At 34.3% G+C, this 23,887-nt stretch overlaps 1 protein-coding gene across 1 annotated transcript; it reads left to right on the top strand.

The window, feature by feature from the left end:
* The first annotated feature begins 423 nt into the window (after window positions 1-423).
* On the top strand, window positions 424-19,763 carry LOC129756123 (neurogenic differentiation factor 1). Its single transcript, XM_055752896.1, has 3 exons — window positions 424-742; window positions 8,235-8,479; window positions 19,133-19,763. Exons 1-3 carry the CDS (start codon window positions 664-666, stop codon window positions 19,589-19,591), a joined length of 783 nt encoding a protein of 260 aa, XP_055608871.1. The 5' UTR covers window positions 424-663; the 3' UTR covers window positions 19,592-19,763.
* The last annotated feature ends 4,124 nt before the right edge of the window (window positions 19,764-23,887 follow it).

Genomic DNA, 23,887 nt, shown 5'->3' with positions numbered 1-23,887 from the left:
AAAATAAAAATACTTACAAACAGAAAGTAATTAACGCAACTCTGAGCTAAGAATTTTTCAAATCGATTCCCAAAGGAAGCCAACCGAAGATTTTAATTTCTATGGAATTCAGTTAAATGTTTATATCCTCCGATCCAGTTCTTCATCCAATTCAAAACGCTGTTGCAAGAAAATAGCAAAAAATCCATCTACTCCTGATTGGTTCACCCATAAAATCTGCAATCCAATAGAAAACGTTTTCCAGCAAACTCCTCCCACTCAAGAGAGCTTCCTCTCTCGCTCTCTGTGCTTTTGAAATCCCGCGCAGTTGCTTTGGTAAGGTTGGAAGATTCTCTCTGAACTGTCTCAGTGCATCGAGCAACATTTCGGGAAGTCAATTTGAATTTTTCCTCGCCTAGAAGGAAAACCATCGGGAAAATTTTTCACAAATCAGTCCTAGTAGAACGTCGTCCTGGGAAAGTGCATTGTCCGTCAATCGCGGTGGTAATTTTTAGAAGTAACTACAAATTATGTGTTAGGGGTTTGTGACTTACGACGACATCAAGTGAAATCAAAACCGAGTGAGACAAAATAATAATATTTCAGACAAATTGTTGTAACAGATCGGGCGTTTGACCATTAGTGAAAATTATTTGTCGATTAGTGTGGGAAATAGCACAACAAATGCCGAAAAAGAAGCGAAGTAAATCACCAATAATGGATATGATCGAAGACGGATTCGATGATGATTTGGATTCCAATGGTATGTAGAGTGCAAGATGGTTTGGTTTGTAAACAATGACAATTGTTTAATCCAATCCTCTCCAATCCTTTTTAAATTAAAACTAATTTTAAACAGTTGTCTAAAAAATTTAAAAAATCTTTCTTAGGGAAGTTTGGGAGAAGGTGCATTTTAAAACTACACACTTAGAGTTCAAAAATTTCCTTCGGAACCACGAATCTCTGAATTACAGGAAAACGACTAAACTGACACTTGAATTCTGAAAAAAACAAGATGTTTTCATGGGCCACAGAGAGATAATCGAATATCGTAGCACTCCTTTTTTGCTTTTAAATCAATTAGTAACGTTCTTCCTTTCTTTGACTTCCAATGTTTTTTTTCGAAATTTCTCTATCGCCTTTGAATATGTGCTGTTTTATTTTACCCATGACCACTAATTTTTGTGGCATAATCATCATTTTTGACTAAAATTTGACAGAGATCATTGATTATTCATCAATGACAACATCATTTCAGTACCCTTAAATTGAGACAATGTCCGCGAGTTCGAGCAAAAAGAGTAAACAAAGAACACAGTTGAACCGGATAAGTTTTTCAATAAGTGTCCACTAGAGTGCCCCAAATGACTCGACTTTTTAAAAAGCTATGCACAGCAGGCTAAAATTGATCCTAGGCCTAGTACAAGATCTCATGCTAAATTTGGGCCAGATCGGATCACGGGAAGGGGTCGCTCAACGAGCCTGAAGTTTTTATGGGATTTTGAGTCATTTTGTTCGGGAGAAACATGAAAAACCAGTTTTTCATCAATAACTTTTTTAGGGCTTGTGATATAGCTCAGTTAGCAAGTCTGTTGTCTCCTGAGCCGATGTCCGTGAGTTTGAGCCCGAGAGTAAACATCGAACTCAGTTGTACCGGATAAGTTTTTCAATAACGATCCACCAACTGCAACGTTGATAAAGTCGCGAATGCCATAAAGATGGTAAAACGACTATAATCGAAACAAAAAAAATCAATAACTTTGGTTCCCGTTGGCCGATTTCTTTCAAAAACTGTTTTTCTTAAAGCCTAAATTATGAAACATATTTCATCGGAAGACTGCATTTCGATAAGAGTTAAGATAAAAAAGTGATTAGGCTTCAAAAAATGGGCTAACTTTTTTACGGTGGTATTCATCACTGTTAATATGCTCGACCGCCCAGACTCATTAACAGTGATGAATACCATCCTTAAAAAGTTAGCCCATTTTTTGAAGCCCAATAACTTTTTTATCTCAACTCTTATCGATACACAGTCTTCGGATGAAATATTTTTCATAATGTAGGCTTTAAGAAAAACCGTTTTTGAAAGAAATCGACCGACGGGAACCAATGTTATTGATGGAAAACAGGTTTTTTCATGTTTCCCCCGAACAAAATGTCTCAAAATCCCATACAAACTTCAGGCTCGTTGAGCGACCCCTTCCCGTGATCCGATCTGGCCCAAATTTGGCATGAGATCTTGAACTAGGCCTAGAATCAATTTTAGCCTGCAGCGCATAACATTTCACAGGTTTTAAATTTCCCATACAAATTTGGGGCAGTCTACCAACTGCAACGTTGGTATAAAGTCGCGAATGCCATAAAGATGGTAAAACGGCTATAATCGAAACAACAAAATCATTAAATTAATTCCGGTTTCTGATTTTAGCTTAATATTCGAGACCTCAAAGAAATATAGGTTAGTAAGAAATTAAAAAAAAACTAAACTACATACAAAACTTTATTACATTGGGCAAACCAGCATTTTTGATGCCAATGTTTCAAAAATTGATTTTAACATCTTTGTGTTATTTGCGACTTATATCAACGACGATGCAGTTGGCGTACAGCTATTGAAAAACTTATCCGGTACAACCGTGTTCGATGTTTACTCTTGAGCTCGAACTAGGAGTTACTGAAATAAAAAAATATGAAAAATAAAGGAAAAACATCGGAAATCGCAATATTCACTTGGTTCCACTGTTGAATTCTCATTCTAATTATAGTCTGAAATTCTAAAATTCGAAATGAAACTTTTCCAACAAATTTAACCCAAGTTTTATACTGTTGATTATGAGGTACTTTTTTTATAAATTATCCTCTACTTAAGCAAATCTCCCTCATTCAGCGTAACATTTACTAGTCGACCATTCTCAAATTATTTTAGCTTAGCTTAGTTTAGCTTGTTTGACTACTCATATCCACCTTAAATCATTAAGCCCGAAATGCTTTAATTCATCTTCAAAAATACCACCATTTTCTCATGGTTTCAATAGAAAATTAATATTATATTGTATCAAATCATTCAATGCATTTCGAATTTCAACCATAAATCTGATCAACCATAAATCTGTTATTCCATATCAACAATAAATCTGTTATTCCAGTTTTCTTCAAAAGCTTGTTTTGAATAACTCTGAAACAATGATAATTCAGTATTACCAGCTATAGAAACCGTCTATACGTCTGCGAATCTATATTCAAGTATCTCAGGAAAGATTGTTTTAGTAAGGGAGAGGATTGAATCAGGAGCCATTTTTGGAAAAATGGTGCGATTTTGGTTGACCTACACCTCCAACACTCCTTTATATTTCTAAAGGAAATTCCCATATATTGAGGCAATGGCAGTGGCAATTCAAATGATAAAAATGAGAATTCCAATTAAACTAGCTGATTGCCCCAACTGATTTCTCTATCGCGTCGATGAATTTATAATGAAATGTAATTGAAATCTTATAAACTTTTTGTGAAACATAACCACGAAAAAATAACTTATATATTTTTCTTCAAACATAATCAGACTTTTTCAAAATTGTGAAAACTGTTATTGTAGATGAATTTTTATGAAAATAGATTGATGTGTTAATAATAATATTATTCAAATTAAAATTAAAAACTTAAAAAAACTGTAGATTAAATTTATCGGCCTAGCGGTGAAAAGTGATGTCCTTTTTAGTAGGGACATCTAAAGATTATGATTTTTTTCATTTAGGTGGATAGAAGGTTAGATGAAATGAAAGATGTTGAAAATGAGCGGGTAGAATTTATTTAGAAGCATATCATCACATATCAAATTTTTGTTCCTCACGGGCCACCGATAAATTAAATCTAGAAATATAAATTACGGTGATTAATCCTTCATAAAATTAAAAAAAAACTCGTTAACGATATCATAAGTAAAATCAAAAACTTGCAAGCTTACGTACTCAAATTCATTAGTAATATTAGTTCTAGATTTCTTTTTAAAAAATCCTTGTTTCGTTTGTTCAACATATTAACTCCTTTTTCAGTTAACCTTAAAAAATGGTAACATGGCGAATAATTTTATGTTCACATGTCGTTTTTTTCTCATTAAAATAACCTAACAAATAACCAAACAACAATTTTGTATTACATAAATACAAACATAAATTGTTAATACTTAGTCATTTTTGAAATTGATAGCTTATTCGTTTATGCTCAGTTTTATCCTAGGTCACGCATTACTGGTGTTGCAGATGCGCGTATGACTGAGTGTAATACACTGACGACGATTTGTGTTCGTTTTTGTCGGGATGGGTGCAAAACTGAGCGAGTGGAGCAAACGAATACGGTAAAAGTGAGAATTTAATTTAAAACTTGATGACTTAAATCAAACTATAACTTACTATATTTTTACAGATTTTCAAAATTTTGGGGTTTTATTTTAGAATAAAGAAACATTTTACCTCGACCTTTCAGGTATAGAATATGGTACTTATCTGTTAGTTCAGACTTGTGAATATAAGTTTTTCTTGAATGCGTCGTAGCAGCTTAAATAATTGTTTCGCCGTGTCCAAATTGCATTAACACCATAATGCCCACCGATTCTAAATACTTTGCTTGGATAATTCACGAACAATTTCGCTGTCAAAAACCTACGTCCACCTTCTACAAGTACCGCCTTCTCATCTTCTGGCAATACTGTGTTTTGAACATTCTATCATTCTATTTCCATTCCGGATCTAGGTTTTCAAATGTTACTTTTGTCAATTTAGAAGAACTATTTGACAAAAGTTTCTGTCTTTTAATATTTGATCTGATGAGAATCTTATTGCTAACTAGCTGATTTTACCCGGCCTTGCTCGGGTTCACATAAAATATAAATCGATATGAGTCGTTTGACTTTTTGAAATTTTGAAAGCTTTTTGTTCATCATTATAACAAATTGGACCATGTTTTTCCATGTGAGCTTTGTAAGTTTTGTTAGTCTTCTTAAAGATTTAATTGGTATTATTAGCAAAGTTTATCGTTTTCATATTATTGAATAACTAATAGTTATTAGGTTTGCTAATAGAAATTTGAAATAATTTCCCTTGAATGCTTATACATTCTATCACGAAAAACATTTCAATCTAAGGTTGCTAGGTTGCCCGGATTTATCCGGATTTGCCAGAACATTTGAATCAAAATTTGAGGTAAGTCCGGTCTGGCCCGGTTTCCCGGATGTTGTTGCAAAAATCCCGGATTTTGCTCGAATTTATTTACATCATTTTTAAAACGTAACATTAACTGAGATTTTATAATTATTATAATTTTCCATTTTTACGTTCAAAAAGAAGTTTTAAATGGCAAGTTTCAGAAATAATCATGACCCGTGTTTGGAAGCTTGATATACAATTTAAAATCTGCTGATGTGGTTTGTTGAAAAATAATATTGCAAGTATATTTTTAGTTATTTTTACTGAATAATTCCGCGGTTTTGAACATTCTGAAATCAAATGCTGGATTTGGCCAGGTTTTTCGATAAAATTGTCTGGATTTGTCCGGTCCCGATACGGCAATTCTGGCAACCTTATTTTACACCCACCATTTTTATGAAGCTTGAATTGAATTACCATTTTTTATCAGATGATAATATTTTTTAATATTTTCCATGGGTGATCTAGTGAAAATCCCATGTATTAAGCTTGTAAATAAATGTTAACGACCTCTTTTCAAGATCTCCCCGTAGAATGGAATACCCATTTAAGTTTTATTTTGAACTTAGAAATTTCTAAATAGATTTCCGCTGAAACCTCTGCATGTTTTCTATGTGCTTTTTAAGTTTTCTTATAATTGGATGGTAGAATTGAACACATCGATGATCAATAATAACTTTAAATTTAAAAATTTTCAAATGAAATTGAATTGTACAAAACTAAAAACTTCAGATTAAATTACTTAAAGTCTCGTGCGTTGGATTTGGTTTTAATTTTTTGCATAAAATGAACGTTTAGTTGTCTGATTCCTATTGTAAATTAAACTCCTACACGGCAATCAAAGTGTTGAGATAGCAGCCTTGAGCCTACAAACTTCAGTTTTATTAATTGTTTTCCTATCAGGAGTTCCGAAAATATGAAAATGGATGGTTCCTTAAAACTGGAACATTTGTTTTCAGTCCAAATAGTTATTCAACTGAAGAAGTCAATTCATAATGAACATGAATTAACGTATCCATACTTTACACACTGCATATTCTATTAGATTCAAAACCACTGTTCTTCTCAATATATTTCTAATAGGCTCGTAGTTTTTTTTATCCCAAATGAAGGCTCATTATTGCAATCAAATGCTTCGCACCGGTACCACGTGCTTTGAACAGTAGAAGGAAAAAACACCCGCCAAAATTTCTCCATTCAAATTTTTTATGCTCAGCAAGCTTTGATGCTTTCGAGTACACGTGAACTTTGGATGGTTGTTTCTAATGGCCGGCCCATGGTGATGGTGAAAACAATCCCGCCAAAGGAAACGAAAATCGGTTGACAAATGGGTGCCATGACTTTTGGCAACCTTAAGTTAGCATCGTGTTGATATCCAATACACAGCGCCATTGCTTCGAAGTGAAAACAAATTTGTACCAGTAGCATTCGTGTATCTCAGCAATGAGAGGCGCTTCCAACGTCCACACTCAGCATTGATAGGTATGATTACTGATCGGCTCTTGAAAGCTATCATCAGTCATTTCTTTATTCTTCCCCCAAGTTAGGCTATGTCAGTTTTTAACCTGTAAATTGTTATGCATTGTTACAACGACCTTAGAGGTACTAAAATTACTTTTAGAATTACTGCGGTTCAAACGCACCGAGGCCCTACTAGGTGGAAAAGGGAAGATAACTGATTGACGGTGTTTTTTCGATTACTTTAATAACCTTCCAATCGGTGTACCAACTGCAAGATACGAGATTGAAAAGATTTTGCTTTTGTAGGTTCAAAATATTAAAGGCAATTGTAATCCCAGATAAAAAACAATTATAGGCAAACGTGCAAGGCAGGGTTAAGGGAGTGGGAGGGGGGAAATGGGGGCAATTGCCCCGGGCACTCCGGTTCTAGGGGGTAGCACTGGTAACGTTTCTGACCGCTCATTACATTACATACATTCATCTTCTCTTCTGGACGTCTGATAGCAAACTGATTGAAAGCTTCACCGATACAAAAATCAACAAAAATCTGTAGTCAAGTAACCAATTTTAACTGAGTGATCGCCGTCCAGAATCTATCAGCAGGCATCTCAATCACCTCTGATAGACGTCGTCTTGCGTCGTCTTGTAACCATATCATTTAACTTTAGTTTGCATGTATAAATCTAGTTGCCGACGTGTTTGCATAACAATCTGCCGACGCTGTGATGATTGGTAATATTGCAGTGCTAAATAAGATTATTTCCTACAAGAATAGCATCCTGAAAGTTTATTTTGAATGATTTTCGGAACATTGCTGACAACTGTGTGGTAAGATTTTGAAAACGATTAAGAGGAATTCCAATCTGTCGACCCGTGATTTGGCTAGAGAATTCAGTGCTGCCCCTATGGTGCCCCCACGGTACTATTACCGTGAGGAAAATTCGACTCAGGGAAGAATCAAGTCAGCCAAATCGAACCTTAAGTAAAACAAAATAGTGTGGCCAAAATCCGACCAAGTGCTGACCAAGTTCGAAGGATGTCTTCTGACGGACGATGAAATCTATGTCATGGCTGACTCCTAGCAAATCCCAGAGAAAAAATTTTACTTGGCAATGGCTCAGGAGGATGTCCCAGCCAAATTTAAATTTGCCGAAAATTTTGCACGAAAATTTATGATTTGGCAGGGCATTTGCAGCTGCAGGGTTAGATGCAACATCTGTATACCACAGCACTTATTCAATTTTTATTTCAATATAATGTTTTTTAGATAACAAAATGATGTTGACATAGTTTCTCATATCATGGTCTAGTTTTTTTATGTTTTTGAATCTCATAGAAAATTTAAAAAATCGAGAATCGAGGATTTCAACTAGTAGAATATTTAATAGTATTTTTTTTACCCCTGGATGTATGCAGCACCCTTATGCTTTTTCTTTTAAAACATTTTTGACAGAAAAAAAGTAAAATTTAATTCGAACAAAACCAAACCTTTTCACAATGTTAGTCAAAATGACGATGCAGCTGAATATGGAGAATCGAGAATCACACCTAGTATGACGTTCTTACTTATTCTCTTACGATTGATTTTTCTTCCAGACGATAAACCAGGCACCCCGATCCAGCGGAACGCAGCCAACGCGAGGGAACGGGCCCGCATGAGGGTCCTATCGAAGGCCTTCTTCAACCTGAAGCGCAACATCCCCTGGGTACCTGTCGATACGAAGCTGTCAAAGCTGGATACCCTCCGATTGGCGAAGAATTACATCAGCTACCTGGCCGCAACGCTAGATGGCCAATCGGTGGAGGATTTTTCCACCAACCTGGCTCAGCCACCGAAAACGGTAAATTCAAGGGACCAAACGCAAAAGTACTCAAAACCTTTTCAGCCAAGTTCCCTTTGAAGCGAGCAGTAGGTGAATAGACGGACATTTCGAACCAATTGCTATAAATAAACGGCCGAGATTGACTTTCAACTTGGTGGTGGGAACAAATGAGTAACACGCTCTTATTCCAGGTGGATCATATCAGACGTCTGGGCGTTAAAATTTCCCAAACTACTTGAGCTGGGTTTTCCTTCTTGGACGCGGCCGAGACGATCATTAGGGAAAAATGAGCGGAAAGTGCCGCGTTGTCTTGTTGATGTTCAAGTATTTCCACAATACAAATGGGCCTCGAAGTAAAATATTCATTACGGCCGTGTTGAGTCGTTTTGATGATTGTGACATACCCGACGTCTTACTCCCTCACTTCCGACTTGACTTCTCGGAGATCCGCAATCATAACGCTGCCTTCAGGATTTCATATCCAAACCATATGAGAATTAATACGCGGTAGGTTTATTGCCTTAAGGGTTTTTTCAAACTAGGATCATATAAAATAGAAAAAAAACCAAACATGTTGAATGATTCCGAAAAGTGGTGCATGCGTAAATAAAGGATTGGTAAAACAATACAATGTTTACACAAACGAATGGCCCATTACAGGAAAACAACCCCCTTCGAAGTGTAAACAACGATTCGTCTGAAAGATCGACACTGTTTAGATGTCTCGTTTGTTAACTATCGAGAAAGACGACGCGGCGTTGTGCCGAGCTAAATTTGTAGCGAGGCGTATTTTCTCGGATTTTGAATTTACCAAAAGTTAAAACTATTTTAGATTTAGGATATTGGAAAAACTGTATCCGGTTCAGAGGGAGTTAAAGGGAAATCGGGGCTTTATGCCTATGTACCTGTTTATGAAATCCACCCTGAAAGATCAGAGATGCACATGTTTTTTACTGACTTTATCACTTCATACATGGTAACTTTGGCAATTATTAGAGCAACTGTAGCTCAGAAGCGCTCCCTCCGACCAAATCAAACGCACCAGTGCCGTGGTTCCAGTAACGGTATGATACCAGTTCCAAATCAACATTTTTTTAGAACTGGTTTAAAGGCATTGCTCCAAAAATTATACGATTTGGACCCAATTGCGTGAAAATCGGTAAAAAGTGATGTCCTTTTTAGTAAGGACATCTTGGGAATATGATTTTTTTATAGACGAACTAGCTGACCCGGTGTGCTTTGCTACACCTTCCAAAAATAAATGTAAATTGTAAAAATTTGTTCAAATTTGATTTTTTAAGCATTTTTTAAATGAAACCTCATTATAGTTCAGAACCAACAACTTTGAAATGAGAGCTGCAGCTGGAGTTCCGAATTGCAATTCACAGGGTGGCCACAACTTTTTCATTTTGAAATTCCCGGTTTTTTCCGATTTTCCCGGTTATAAATTCAAGGTTTCCCAGGTTTTGATGGTCCAATTTCATCGAATAAAAGCAAAATTTTCAACTTATTTCATCACATTCATATCTTTTAACATTTTGACGAACTCGGTTCCATTTTCAGTTTTTTATCACCTTTTATCAAAATCATTTAAAAAAAACACCGCACACAAAATCGTTATTTTTTTTTTTGGTAATTTTCAACGACTGATATTGTTTGATTCTTTATTTTCTAATTGGCATTTCAGTCTTAAGGAAGCAAATTACAGAGTTTTACAATTTGCCCGACGTTTCGGCCTTTGATCTTGGCCTTCTTCAAGGGATAATTTGCATTATACTGTATATGTTCCTGAGTGTATACTGTGTGAAGAGAATTTCAGTCGGATTTTAACCTATTTCAATGAATTTTCACAATTGTAGAGGTCGTAATAAGATAAAAACTGTTGAATTTTATGTGGACACATTTCTTGTAGATGACTTGTAAAGATGATCATCATCATCAAATCATCTTTACAAGTCATCTACAAGAAATGTGTCCACATAAAATTCAACAGTTTTTATCTTATTACGACTTCTACAATTGTGAAAATTCATTGAAATAGGTTAAAATCCGACTGAAATTCTCTTCACACAGTATACACTCAGGAACATATACAGTATAATGCAAATTATCCCGTGAAGAAGGCCAAGATCAAAGGCCGAAACGTCGGGCAAATTGTAAAACTCTGTAATTTCCTTCCTTAAGACTGAAATGCCAATTAGAAAATAAAGAAACAAAATCGTTATGAGAATAGAAACATTAACAATTTTTAAATCATGTTCACAAAAACATTTAAAAATGATGTGCTAAACAATGTTTACAATTAATCACTCGTCATTATGGCTACGGTAAGAACCAAAAAGAAATCAAATGAATTAAATGTGATATTCAATCATTTTTTTTAGTTACAGATACCAAGTGTGTCATCAGAGTTCACGACATTCATTTCTCTGGAAATTTGTTTGAATACTTTAACTTACCTTTTATGATTAAAATACCAATAACCATAAAGATCTTGAAAATAAACCGTTCTACATAACGTATGAAATGTCAAAACGAAAATACCCCATGACTAATCAATGGTTATATTAGAAAGATCACAAATCGTATCTAGACGCAGTGAAACAATGCTCTAGAAATGCCAATACTTAAAATTATAACCTAACAAGAAATCAAAGTAATAATGATCATATTTCCCTAAGATGACCCCACCATTTTCCGACATTCTTGTCTTCTGTTTATTAATCCGAGTTTCAAAACGAAAAATATTTTCTATAAAATTCAGTAAAGATTTTTTTCTATTTGGAAAAAGCCAATAAATTCAAAAAATCTAGATCATTTTAACACTTTGTTAAAGTAGTAAAATATTTATCAAACATTGTTTTTGCATCGTAATTCAAAAGTTCTCATTTCAGAACTTGGAAATCACGATTTCAATTGAGAATTCTCATTGCGAAAATTTAAAAAAAATATGGGCAACAAGTCACACAGTTTAGATTTACAGTTATGGGGATTATCAAAGTTTGACGTATGAAAATATAAGAATGATATATTTATTTCAATTTAGGTTCCCCCACTGTATTTTTTTAGTCAAGGAATTTTAATTCCAAAATACATATGGAAAAGGTATTCAAAATTATGGTTTTTAAATTTATGATAAAATCAAAGTTCGTAGACCAATAAACATTAGAAAAAATTTAATAATTGATTTCATAGCATAGAAATATTGTAACTTTGCCGTTTTAATCGGTTGAAACTCGAATTTAACTGTATTTAAAAAAAAAATCTTAACACTAAATTAAGAACCCATGAGATTCAGAGATCAGTTTTTCAATCAATGATTCAGTATAAAACGGTACCGGATATTCGGGCTGAATTTAACTTCTTAAATCCTCTTCTGCATACGATGCATACAATATATGATCTCGATTTTTTTGAAGCTTTAGAGCTTGATTCAGTACTGCAAAACATTTCAAACCAATTTCAAAGTTTATAAAATTTATCTTATTTCTTACACTTTTTACAGAATTCAATATTTTTTTTGAATAAATTGAATAAGATCGCGGTACACCACAGGTTAAAATGAAAATGAAAAATCTTATTTCGTCAATAACTCAAAAGAGCGACATGAGTTGGTTTTGTAACATGGTGGAATTGATGGGGAAGGATTTTGAACTAGTCTCAGTGTTCAAAACCTTTTTTTTTTAAAGGAATTTAAGTGTTCAAAACCTCTTAAAAATGTTTGAATTTCGATTCCCCGATTTTTACCGCGGAAATTTTCTCATATTGGGATTGGAATTGAGAATCGAAATAAAATCAGTTTAAAGAAGCTTTAAACACAGAGATCGATTCAAAATTCAGCTTTTCACTTTTCACTATTTATTCTACCATGTTACAAAGCCAATATGTGTCGCTTTTTTGAGTTACTGACAAAATAAGATTTTTTATTTTAATTTTTACCTTTGTTATGCAGAAACATGTAGATTTTATTTCAGTGAAAATGTTTTCAAATCTGTAAAGCAACGGAACTAGAAATTATTTGGGCATCAGCAAGGAACAGTTGTGCCTTTGTTTCGAAAATTTATTTTGAAAAATTATACCGTTTTGAGTTCGAAGTATTTGTCAGAATCTGTCTAAAACCTCTGGCTCTGATGGTATTGCTTTTAAATTGAAAAACCATTGAGTTTCGATAGCAATCAATCATTGATAAGAAATGAACCGACAATCCTCTACAAAAATAAAAACTGATTTCAAATCTTTGTATTGTATCCATTTGATCAAGGATTAAGATATAAACTAACCATTCTGGTTTCAGAGAAACAAATAACATAGACTAAAAGAAAATCCCGGTCTTGTTAAAAGTTAGTTAAAACTACACGTGGCCTTCAAAAAGGTGATCATTATGTAGTTCAAAACTTGTTTCGAGAAACTTATAAATTTTCTAATTTTTTATAAAAGATATTTTTGAAAAAAAATTACCTTTTCGTTCAAAAGTTAACTTTTGAATTTTTAAAATTGTAGCTGGTAGAAAGAAAAAAACAAAAAGAATATTTGGACTGAGCGCCCTCAAATAAGTTAAAATTAGCTCGTAAACCTTTGGCACCACGAGTTTTGTTGCCTTGTGAATTTAACAAAAAAAAAAAACAATCAATTCGAATGCAATGATTTAATTAAAAAAACCTCTTTTAAACAGTAACATACAATGATATTTTCCTTGAGTACTTCACTTAAAACACAAACATATTTTGAGAAAAGTATCAATGTTGAATAGTTGTAACAGAACAAAGTTGGCCTTGCTCGAGTGCGGTCGCATATTTTTCGGCGGTCGTGTTTTGTTTCGTGATTTTTCGAAATATATTTTTCCTTCCTATTGAATGACCAAGTTTCCAGCTCTCGTTTTTTTAGCGGTGTTGAAATTTGTTTGCCAACTGGTTGCGCTCAAAATATTTAATGGAATTGTGTATTCTTAGTTACTTCTTGTGTGATTGACGAATTAAGGCAATTGAAATCTAATTATGTGATAAAAGAATAGGGCTTTAAACGGGTACGCTTTCAGTTTTGTGAGTGGGACTTGGAAATCAGTGAAATTGATTGTGCTATCATACGAGGGAAAATAAGTGTGCATTTTGATCTGTTGTGAAAAAGTGAATGCAATCGATTTAGAAAAGTTATAAAATTGTTGCTACTGACTACTGACAAAATTGGAACGTGTTCTCATAAATTTGAATGAAACGAGAAGAAAATTAAACATCAATCGACATGTTTCACGACAGTGGTGACGAACTTTTTGAAAATGATACGGATTGCTGTGATTGATTTTAATTATAACTAACAGATGGCTGGAGGTCTTTTCGCGCTTAAAAAATATTGATAACTTCTAACTTATTGAAAAATCTTCTGATATGAATTTTCAGTTGATATCGACCTGCAGCCGAATTTCAATAAGTGATCGCTGGAAGTCGTGATATAGGTTTAAGGGAATTGCAAATGTAGGAGTACGAGTTCGGAACAATTTTGACAGCCGACTGTGAAGCCAAGAAATATGAAATTTCCTTGATCATGAATTTTGATACAAATTCCAAACAACGGGAGAAAAAATCTATGTGAAAGAATAATCAAGTTCTGTGTGAGAATAGCGAGGTAGAGAAAAATGCTGTTGTCGTTGAACCTGGATAGAATAAAAACGGCTTGCTATGAATTGTCACTTGCTGCTGGAATGGTGTTGTATGTCAGGCTGTTAGTTTTCAAAAGGTGGTCAGTTGGTTCCACATCTCAAAAAGGCCCCCATGTACTCAGCTGGGTACAACACAAAATTGGTGAGCTCGTTCCATTGTTTTTATTTTTATTTTTTTATTTTTGTATTTTTTGTAAATCATAACATTATTTTTCATCAATCCTATCTGCCAAGTAGGATTTCCCGTAAACATAAAAAACCCTTCCCTCTCCTGTCTGAAAACAGCATCCATTGTACGTAGGGTCGTATGAGTTCTCTGCACCTGAATAGTTTAGTTAGCTGTTTCAGACCATTCCTTCTATGATTACATTGACTTGTCACGGTGTGCATTGTGGTATCACACTAATACTCAATACCAGCACTTGAAACGAGTATTGAATCCAGATACTTGTTTTGGCATCTTGTGTTGGGATTGATCATTAGTTGTACCTCGTGTATCAGCCAATGCAAGATGTGTGTAGTCACCCTATGCTATGCTATGCTGCTAGTATCAATGTTGAATAGTTGTAACAATTTGAAAGTATTTTAAGCATTGTGTCTAGAAATATTTTCATCAAAAGCACTTAAAAACTCTTTACAGTGTAACTAAAAAGACCTATTTCAAGGCCATTTTTAAAAAAATTAACTGAAATTTTAAGAAATTTTCTTCAAATTTTATGTTACTAATCAGGTAAAAAATCTGTTTATTCGAAATTTTTGTAAATTTTTATTGAATTCGTAACATATTCAAGCTTTATAATGTGTAATTTGAAGTTTTTTGGGTAAATTATGACTACTAATTTGTTTCGAGAAAATTAAATTTTAAAAATCAACTTTTAAAATAGTTTACGGATGAATTTTTTCTCCCAAACAGGGCGTGTGAAAAAGAAGGTCGTTTCCTCAAATTTTAAGAAATGTTTGATTTGTTGTTTTTATGCTACAAAAATGCGCAAAGATAATATGTGGGTTTATTTTTAATTTCTGTTTTGTTTTTAACTCTTGAATTAAACACTATCACTTGAAAGTTTTATAGCCTCTTTTTAACATTTCCAAGTTTATAACAAAGAGATCTGAATTCTAGATTTGACTTCAATGCATTTGTTTTTATATGATCAATGGTTTTTTAAACATGCGATTTTGACATGCGATAGTTGAACAAATTTAAGAGACTTTTCGAATTTCTTATCTCATTCTTCAATCCATTTTTGATCTCTGGGATCCGGTGAAAATTGAGATACCATTTCAAAGTTAATTGACGAGAGATCCTAGTAGTTTTTAAATTTAACAACTTGTGATTTTCTTACCACACATTTTTTGAACGTTTGTATTCTGGCATAGAAATTAAAATAATAATTCCTAATTTTGAATTTTGGGGTGAATCCCTGGTCTTAGAACCAAAACTAAATTTTGATTTCCTTTTGTTAATTTTCCCGGTTTTGGGTCTGAATTCCCGGTTTTTTCCCGGTTTTCCCGATTCGATTTTCAATTCCCGATTTTTCCCCGGTTTTCCCGGTTTTCCCGGTTCTGTGGCCACCCTGAATTCAAAGATGGTATATATTATTTACTGAAACTTGATCTCTAAATTTGTTTTTCAAGATCTGAGATTTGTACTCTGTTTTTAAAGCTTCATAATGATTTAAATAATGTCAAAATTTATGGATTTTCCACCTTTTTCCCAAAGTGGGAAGTTACGAACTTCCTTAAAAACATTTGTCACATCTATTTTTGAGTTGTTCCAAATATTCGTACGCAAAAACAAACCCTCTTATAAAATATGGTCCCTTCTTTGAAAAGCTCTTTATCTTAAACTTACATGGGAGCTCCCCCATCTTTTCCAATTTTGTCCCCCACTGCTTGAAGAAGGTAGGCTGATTTACCCGGCTTGAGTTTACATAAATTTCTAATTGAAAGAAAAAGATTCGCATATTGGAATTTATTGCACATTGTACTTTATGGAAATAGAATTTTGAAAACCGATCAATAGCGTGAATCGGGACAGTTTTTTGAGTATATTCCTAATATTCTGTATTATGAGCACTTCCAGCTCCCGATTATCTTTAGATGGTGTAGTTTTTGGAGTTGAAAAAATAAGCTATAGAAATTTGAAAAAAAAAACGATGAAAAAGATTTTTAATAACCATCCCAAACAGCTTTTTTCACCATCCTCGCCCTTCGAAGCAGTTTGAATATCTATCCTTTTTGCGTCAAAATTATGTTGAAAATGTTTCGCCATATGCCAAACTCGTGGACATGAGACATTACAGCTTACAAGTTATCCCAAACAGCACTTGTCATGGTATGAAAACAATCGATTTTATTCAGTGTAAATTTCTTTTTTTTTAATAAATTCATTAAAGCAAAAAATATAGGTATTTAAAAATATATGTTGCATCACTAAATAAATGTTGAGCGTTTTTTTATTTTCTCTTTGAAAGTCAAATATTCAAAAATGTTGGCAAAAACAAATTTCAAAGTTAACATTTGTCCCGTATATTGGGGCAAGTGTAAATGCAAATCTTATTCTGAGATGCGTCAGTGTCGTTGTGTATTTGGGCCGAAGTAACAATTCCTAGAAGAAACATATTTTTTTTTGTAGCAGAGAAAAGTTGAACGTTTGAATATGCTCCTTGAATGAAAATTGTTTCGGAAAATGAATTCCCTCCCTCTTGGTCAATAAAAATCAATTTATTTCACTGATACCTTCCACACATTTAAATGCCGCTTGATAAAACTTCAGTTAAGCATATTTTTACATGTTCAACAAAATGTTTCCGATCTACCTCTCTAGAAAACATCTTATTCATATTTCTGTTATAAATATGATTAAAAAATAACCTTGTAGGCGAATAGGTTAAAAAATTGTATGTGAATTTTTTACTTTCAGTATTTTTTTCAATTGTCTGCAAAGTGTCATACCATTATTTCATTAGCATCAGAACTAAATTTATATTTTTTAGACAACAAATCACATCTAGGCGTCATTTATTTCTGAATCTGAATCTGAATTCTGAATTCTGAATTCTGAATCTGAATTCTGAATCTGAATCTGAATACTGAATCTAAATTCTGAATCTGAATTCTGAATCTGAATTCTGAATCTGAATACTGAATCAGAATTCTGAATCTGAATTCTGAATCTGAATTCTGAATCTGAATTCTGAATCTGAATTCTGAATCTGAATTCTGAATCTGAATTCTGAATCTGAATTCTGAATCTGAATTCTGAATCTGAATTCTGAATCTGAATTCTGAATCTGAATTCTGAATCTGAATTCTGAATCTGAATTCTGAATCTGAATTCTGAATCTGAATTCTGAATCTGAATTCTGAATCTGAATTCTGTAAATTTATTTTTCGGCATATCGGTGAAAAGTAGTTCTGAAATTGATAAAGATGGATAGAGAAGTGAGGAGAAAATTTACAGATGTTGAAAAGAGCGAAAGAGCATTTTTGCGAGGAAACTTATTAACGTACACCATACTTTACCCTGCAACATTTCATTATTTAGGAGAAGTAGTACCGGGATAGAGGTGGCACTACCTTAACCTATACAATGAAATCTGGTTGGTCCGAAGTCTACATGTGGTGAACACGTATACTCCAGACGTGTGTTTCCACTTGTGGGACGAACCACGCTAGGCCTACTATTGTGTGGTGGTTGCTACAGCTCTATCGGTATCAACCACTGCAAGGTAGTAGGCCCGTGAGGAACAAATTGATGAAATGTGATGAAAAGTTTTTCAAATTAAAATTACCCTTCCGCTCATTTTCAACATCTTTCACCTTATTCTAATCTTCTATCCGTCTATATTTTTTCAATTCTTAAATATTCTTCCTCAAAGAATATAAAATTTCACCGATATAGCCGACAAAATAATTTCATAGAATCTGAATTCTGAATCTGAATTCTGAATCTGAATTCTGAATCTGAATTCTGAATCTGAATTCTGAATCTGAATTCTGAATCTGAATTCTGAATCTGAATTCTGAATCTGAATTCTGAATCTGAATTCTGAATCTGAATTCTGAATCTGAATTCTGAATCTGAATTCTGAATCTGAATTCTGAATCTGAATTCTGAATCTGAATTCTGAATCTGAATTCTGAATCTGAATTCTGAATCTGAATTCTGAATCTGAATTCTGAATCTGAATTCTGAATCTGAATTCTGAATCTGAATTCTGAATCTGAATTCTGAATCTGAATTCTGAATCTGAATTCTGAATCTGAATTCTGAATCTGAATTCTGAATCTGAATTCTGAATCTGAATTCTGAATCTGAATTCTGAATCTGAATTCTGAATCTGAATTCTGAATCTGAATTCTGAATCTGAATTCTGAATCTGAATTCTGAATCTGAATTCTGAATCTGAATTCTGAATCTGAATTCTGAATCTGAATTCTGAATCTGAATTCTGAATCTGAATTCTGAATCTGAATTCTGGATCTGAATTCTGAATCTGAATTCTGAATCTGAATTCTGAATCTGAATTCTGAATCTGAATTCTGAATCTGAATTCTGAATCTGAATCTGAATTTTGAATCAAGGAAGAATTCAGAATTCAGATTCAGAATTGAAATTCAAAATTCAGATTAATATTTCTGAATTCAGAAATCAAACTCCATATCAGAGTTTAAATTTTAAGTTTGAAGTCAGATAAAAAACGGTGACTTCACTCATCTTGGCAATAATTGAAGGATAAATTCCTGAATTTCATAGGTCCATTTATTAATCAAACATGACTTTAGATAAAACGAAAAAAAAAAAAAGTCAGCCAAACTTGCCTCCTATTTATTTAGGGTAAAGAAGGTCTCAAAAAGTATCCAGTTTCAAACTCAAAAGAACTACAGGAAACACTTGAATCGCTCAATCTCAATGTTACTGCTGCTGGAATCCAATTTGCATACACAACAAAACAAACAAATTAATATTGGATCACCACCATCTTACCAGTTTCATCCTTCGATTTCCGTTCCAGGCTTGGCCCTTCGTTTTCCAGCCGGTTCAACCACTAGAGGCTACCAAACCCAAGCTGCTTTCCGCGACAGTTTCCGAAAGTCGAAACAGAACCGAAGTGACGCCGACAAATCAAAATATCAAATCACCTAACTTCTCGCCTCAACCACCATCGTCAGTCAGTCAGACATCTGGCGGCTGTAAAGCTGATAAAGGATCATTTTCAGCTACCAGAGATGAATCGAATCCCACGTTTGCGGAAACTCGATCCATGAGAGTGCTTAGCCAAACGCAACATCACCACCATCATCAGCATCAACAAGAGCATAATCATCTGGTGGGACATCAGCAGTTACATTTCCAGAATCACAATCTTCATATCCACAGCCATATGATGGATGCCGAATCCGATGGTCATCTGGGCAATTATCATCATCAGTTGCAGAATTTGCATCTTGTCAGTACGATGGGAAGCAATTAAATATACTAATAAATGATTAACTTATACTTAAACAATTCATTCGTACTTAGGTTGTTAGTAATCGAAACAACTCAAAACTTTTTTTTTATAAAATAGTATTATGATAAATATAGAAAAAGTGCAATGTGAAGATATCTTTTGGAAAATAAATTACCACCTACTCACTGTTTTACCTTTGGTTGAATATGAATTACTTTCGAAACGTTCAAGAGGAATCTCTATACAGTACAGGTAAAATTTTCAATTCCTTGTATCTTTGGTAACATAAGAAATATCAATTCGGTATATTCGGATGAATTGTAGTATTTTTTACTTTAAATTGATTCATTTCTTGAAAAGAACCAATTTAAAGTAAAATACTTAAGTCAAATTCGAATTCCATCGAAAAAAAAACCGTCGAAACTATGGGTTTTAATATTTTTTCATCATTATTACAGCGTAATTGAGTCCGGTAAAATCGTTTCCTTGGATATTTGAAAATTTCAAGATAAAACTCGTCAGAGAAATTATTTTTCATAACGATAAAGCTGGAACATAAATTTCAATTTAAATTTAAAATTTAAATTCCAATTTAAAATCCAATTTAAAAATTTCTGTTTAAAAACTTTTATTAAAAAACTAGTTAAAAAATTAATCTCTGAAATGGTGAATTATTTTTACACGTTCGACGTTTGAAACATTTTCAATAGTTTTGAAATTTTATTTACAGTCAATCGCAAAATTGATCGTACACCCATTATTAATTCTAAAATTTTGAGTTTTTCGGGGTTTAACAGTAAATAAGTAAAAACAACTTTAATCCATTAAAAAATACCCTCGTTTTACTCTTAATCTGTGAAAAAAAAAAACAAATTATTTACATTTTCACGTCATATTTGAAAAAATAACCAAAAAAACATCATTTCAAACGTAGCAAAATTGATCGTACAGTGCTACTTTTTCTTAAAATTTCATTAAAAATCAATTCATAGAAAGTAACAAATATCAAAAAACAGCTAAATAAGTATTTAGTATGACCGCCTTTGGCATTTAGCACTGCTTGCAAGCGTCGTGGCATCGATTCAACGAGGTTTTTGGTCACACTAGATGGAATGGAAGGTTCTCCCAGATCGCCGTTCACAGTTCTGCCTTGTTCCTAGATTTTTTATTTTTCAGACGATTCTTGTCCTCCCACCAGAGGTGTTCTATCGGGTTCAGATCAGGAGACTGCGGAGGCGTTTTGAGTTGTTTAGGGGTATTATACAGCAACCACTTCCGTACGACAATAGCGGTATGTTTGAGGTCATTATCTTGTTGGAAGTAGTATTCACGAAGTAGACCCAATTTATCCACGAAAGGCTGCAGGTAACGCTTGAGGATGTTCAAATAACCCATCTTGTCCATTGTTGATTCAATGAATTCAATGGTTCCAGGTAAAGAGGCTACCATCAAACGAAACGACATTCATTCTTCTTTGTGTGATTGTCGAACGAAATTTCGTGTCTTGGTACACGAGAGCGATAATTTGATGGTCAAACGATCATAATTCCCGTTAGTTTACGACATCGCCTATTTCTTTCACGCAGCTGAACTTACAGACTCAATAAGCAAATGCAATCTTTTCTATTCACTCCCTCCTGTTGAAAAAAAATTCGCCACTCTGCAACGCCGGGTGATGTTTGGATGTGTTGGTCGAACAATGTGGAATGATTATTTACGCAAGAGGGATGAAAATCAAACGACTAACCACAACAAAGGTCAAAATTTCATTTGACATTTTTTTGCTCTCCGATCAAACGATTGCGCTCTCCATGATTGTCACGAATGATGTGTTGTGGATGTCTCCGAAAAAAATCAAACGATGGTGACCACTTACAAGCCTGTTCCAGCGATATTTTTCACGGTTCCTTCATATTTCCACTTTTTGATGATGTACTGCACTGAAGAGTGGCGTTTCTCGATAGATTCTGCTATTTCCCGCAATGGCCTTCCGCGACAACACATACTTATTATCAACGATCGCGTCGCAATGTCCGTTTCCTTGTGCTTGTTTGCTATTTTGATTACAACTCTTCGAAATTCAGCAAAAAAAAACAAAAACAAACACTGCCCAAGAAGCAGCTGGGTGTTGACATGAAACACTAACAAAAAAACTTCGCTTATCCACATTGGTCTTTTGCATATCTCTCATTTGGGGTTTTTATCAACTTCTCGATTTATAAAAAAAAGCAAAACATGTTTTCCAAAATCGTCGCAATCAGGTCAATAGCTAAATTTGTAAACAATTAATGTGCATCAAAATCATAAATGTTGAACCATTTTTCCACACCAAATAAATGAAAAAAGTTGGTAAACCATGTGTGTACGATAAATTTTGCGATTGACTGTATATATGGAAGTATCTACACATATTAGACACACAGTACAGATCATTCACGGTTCAATGAGGGAGGGGGGGGGGGGGGGGTGTTAACCCTCATTTTGAAGGTGTGTGTGTGTTTTTAGAATGTTGCTCCTATTTTGATTTTGGAATGCACTCTTCAGTTGTTAAAATTCCCTTCAAGGAAGAAGAGCAGCGTATCAAAATTTTGATCGCGCATCGCGAAAATCCGAGCTACTCGCACGCAAAGCTGGCAAAATCGCTAAAAGTTGCCAAATCAACCGTTAAAAATGTAATTAAAGTGTTTGAAGAACGTTTCTCAACAGCCAGGAAGTCTGGATCGGGGGGAAATCGAAAACCAGAAGCCGCTGAGACGACAAAGAGAGTTGCCGGTAGGTTCAAGCGCAACCCTACCCTCTCTCCGAGATGCCGCAAATAAGCTGGGTGTATCGTCTACAACCGTGCATCGAGCCAAAAAACGAGCCGGACTATCGACTTACAAGAAGGTAGTGACTCCAAATCGCGATGATAAACAAAATACAACGGCCAAAGCGCGATCCCGGAGGATGTACACGACGATGCTGACGAAGTTTGACTGCGTGGTAATGGACGACGAAACCTATAGGTAAATCACTTTCTAATAAGAAAAATTCTCGATATTTCATGCTGAAAACATTCACTTTATTGTTTGCCAAATTTGTTTAAAATTAAATCCTTCATGGTCGTCACCATCAGCAGCGCATCAACAGACGGCTCCATCAAAGTTTTTTTTTGCCGCATCTTAATCTTCAACCTTTCGTTTTTTGCCTATCAGCTTGCTGAAAAGTAAACAAATAATGTATTTTGGTTTACTAATATATTCAACGTTCACACCAAAAACATCAAATCGAACTTACCATTCCGGAGATAACAATAACATTTAACATTGAAGGGAAACTATAATAACTATGAACTGGCGATTGCTTCGTACTGTTAGATGATGAAAAAAAACTGATGTGAATGAATGTGTTCATCATTTTTTTCACAATGCCGTTTCTTCTATTTTTCATAAGAACATCGTATGAAAATTGAAAGAATTTCATAAGACTCTTATGAAAAATTAGTTTGGACGCAAAAAAGTGGTTCATAAGATGTATCTTATGAAATTTATAATAAGATTTCCTCTGAGTGTACGTCAAAGCCGACTACAAGCAGCTTCCGGGACAAGAGTTTTTTACGGCAAAAGGAAGGGGAAAGGTAGCAGATAATTTCAAGCACATGAAACTGTCAAAGTTCGCGAAGAAATATCTGGTTTGGCAAGCCATCTGTACCTGTGGCTTGAAAAGCAGCATTTTCGTAGCTTCCGGGACTGTCAACCAAAAATTTACGTGAAAGAGTGTTTGAATAAACGTCTGTTGCCTTTCCTGAAGAAACACGGTTGGTCCGTACTGTTTTGGCCGAATTTGGCATCTTGCCGTTATGGTAAAAAGGCCATGGAGTGGTACGCCGCCAACAACGTGCAGGTGGTTCCCAAGGACAAGAACCCTCCCAACACGCCAGAGCTCCGCCCAATTGAGAAATACTGGGCTATCGTCAAGCGGAACCTAAAGAAGACCAAAAAAACTGCTAAGGAGGAGCAGCAGTTTAAGGCAAACTGGCTTTCTGCGACGAAGAAGGTGGACAAGGTGGCTGTACAAAATCTCATGGCAGGTGTTAAGCGTAAGGCCCGGCAATTCGGATTTGGAAAAGCGGAAGCCTAACTGAATATTTTACCTGAATTTTATACTAATTAAACTTGAAAAAGAAATTAAATTTGATTTACTAGAAACAGCTGTAACTTGCAATTCCCTGGACCGAATTTCACCAAATAACTTTTATTGAGCACTCAGAGGAAATCTTATTATAAATTTCATAAGATACATCTTATGAACCACTTTTTTGCGTCCAAACTAATTTTT

This window comes from Uranotaenia lowii, chromosome 3 (assembly GCF_029784155.1).
Source record: "Uranotaenia lowii strain MFRU-FL chromosome 3, ASM2978415v1, whole genome shotgun sequence".
Taxonomy (NCBI): domain Eukaryota; kingdom Metazoa; phylum Arthropoda; class Insecta; order Diptera; family Culicidae; genus Uranotaenia; species Uranotaenia lowii.
The sequence above is the reverse complement of the archived record's forward strand: the minus strand, read 5'-3'. Positions and strand labels throughout refer to the sequence as shown.

Coding starts and splice junctions, on each gene's coding strand:
- LOC129756123 (XM_055752896.1), top strand. CDS start 664: ATGCCGAAAAAGAAGCGAAGTAAATCACCAATAATGGATATGATCGAA. Junction 743..8,234: donor TGATGATTTGGATTCCAATG/GTATGTAGAGTG, acceptor TTTTTCTTCCAG/ACGATAAACCAGGCACCCCG. Junction 8,480..19,132: donor TGGCTCAGCCACCGAAAACG/GTAAATTCAAGG, acceptor TTTCCGTTCCAG/GCTTGGCCCTTCGTTTTCCA.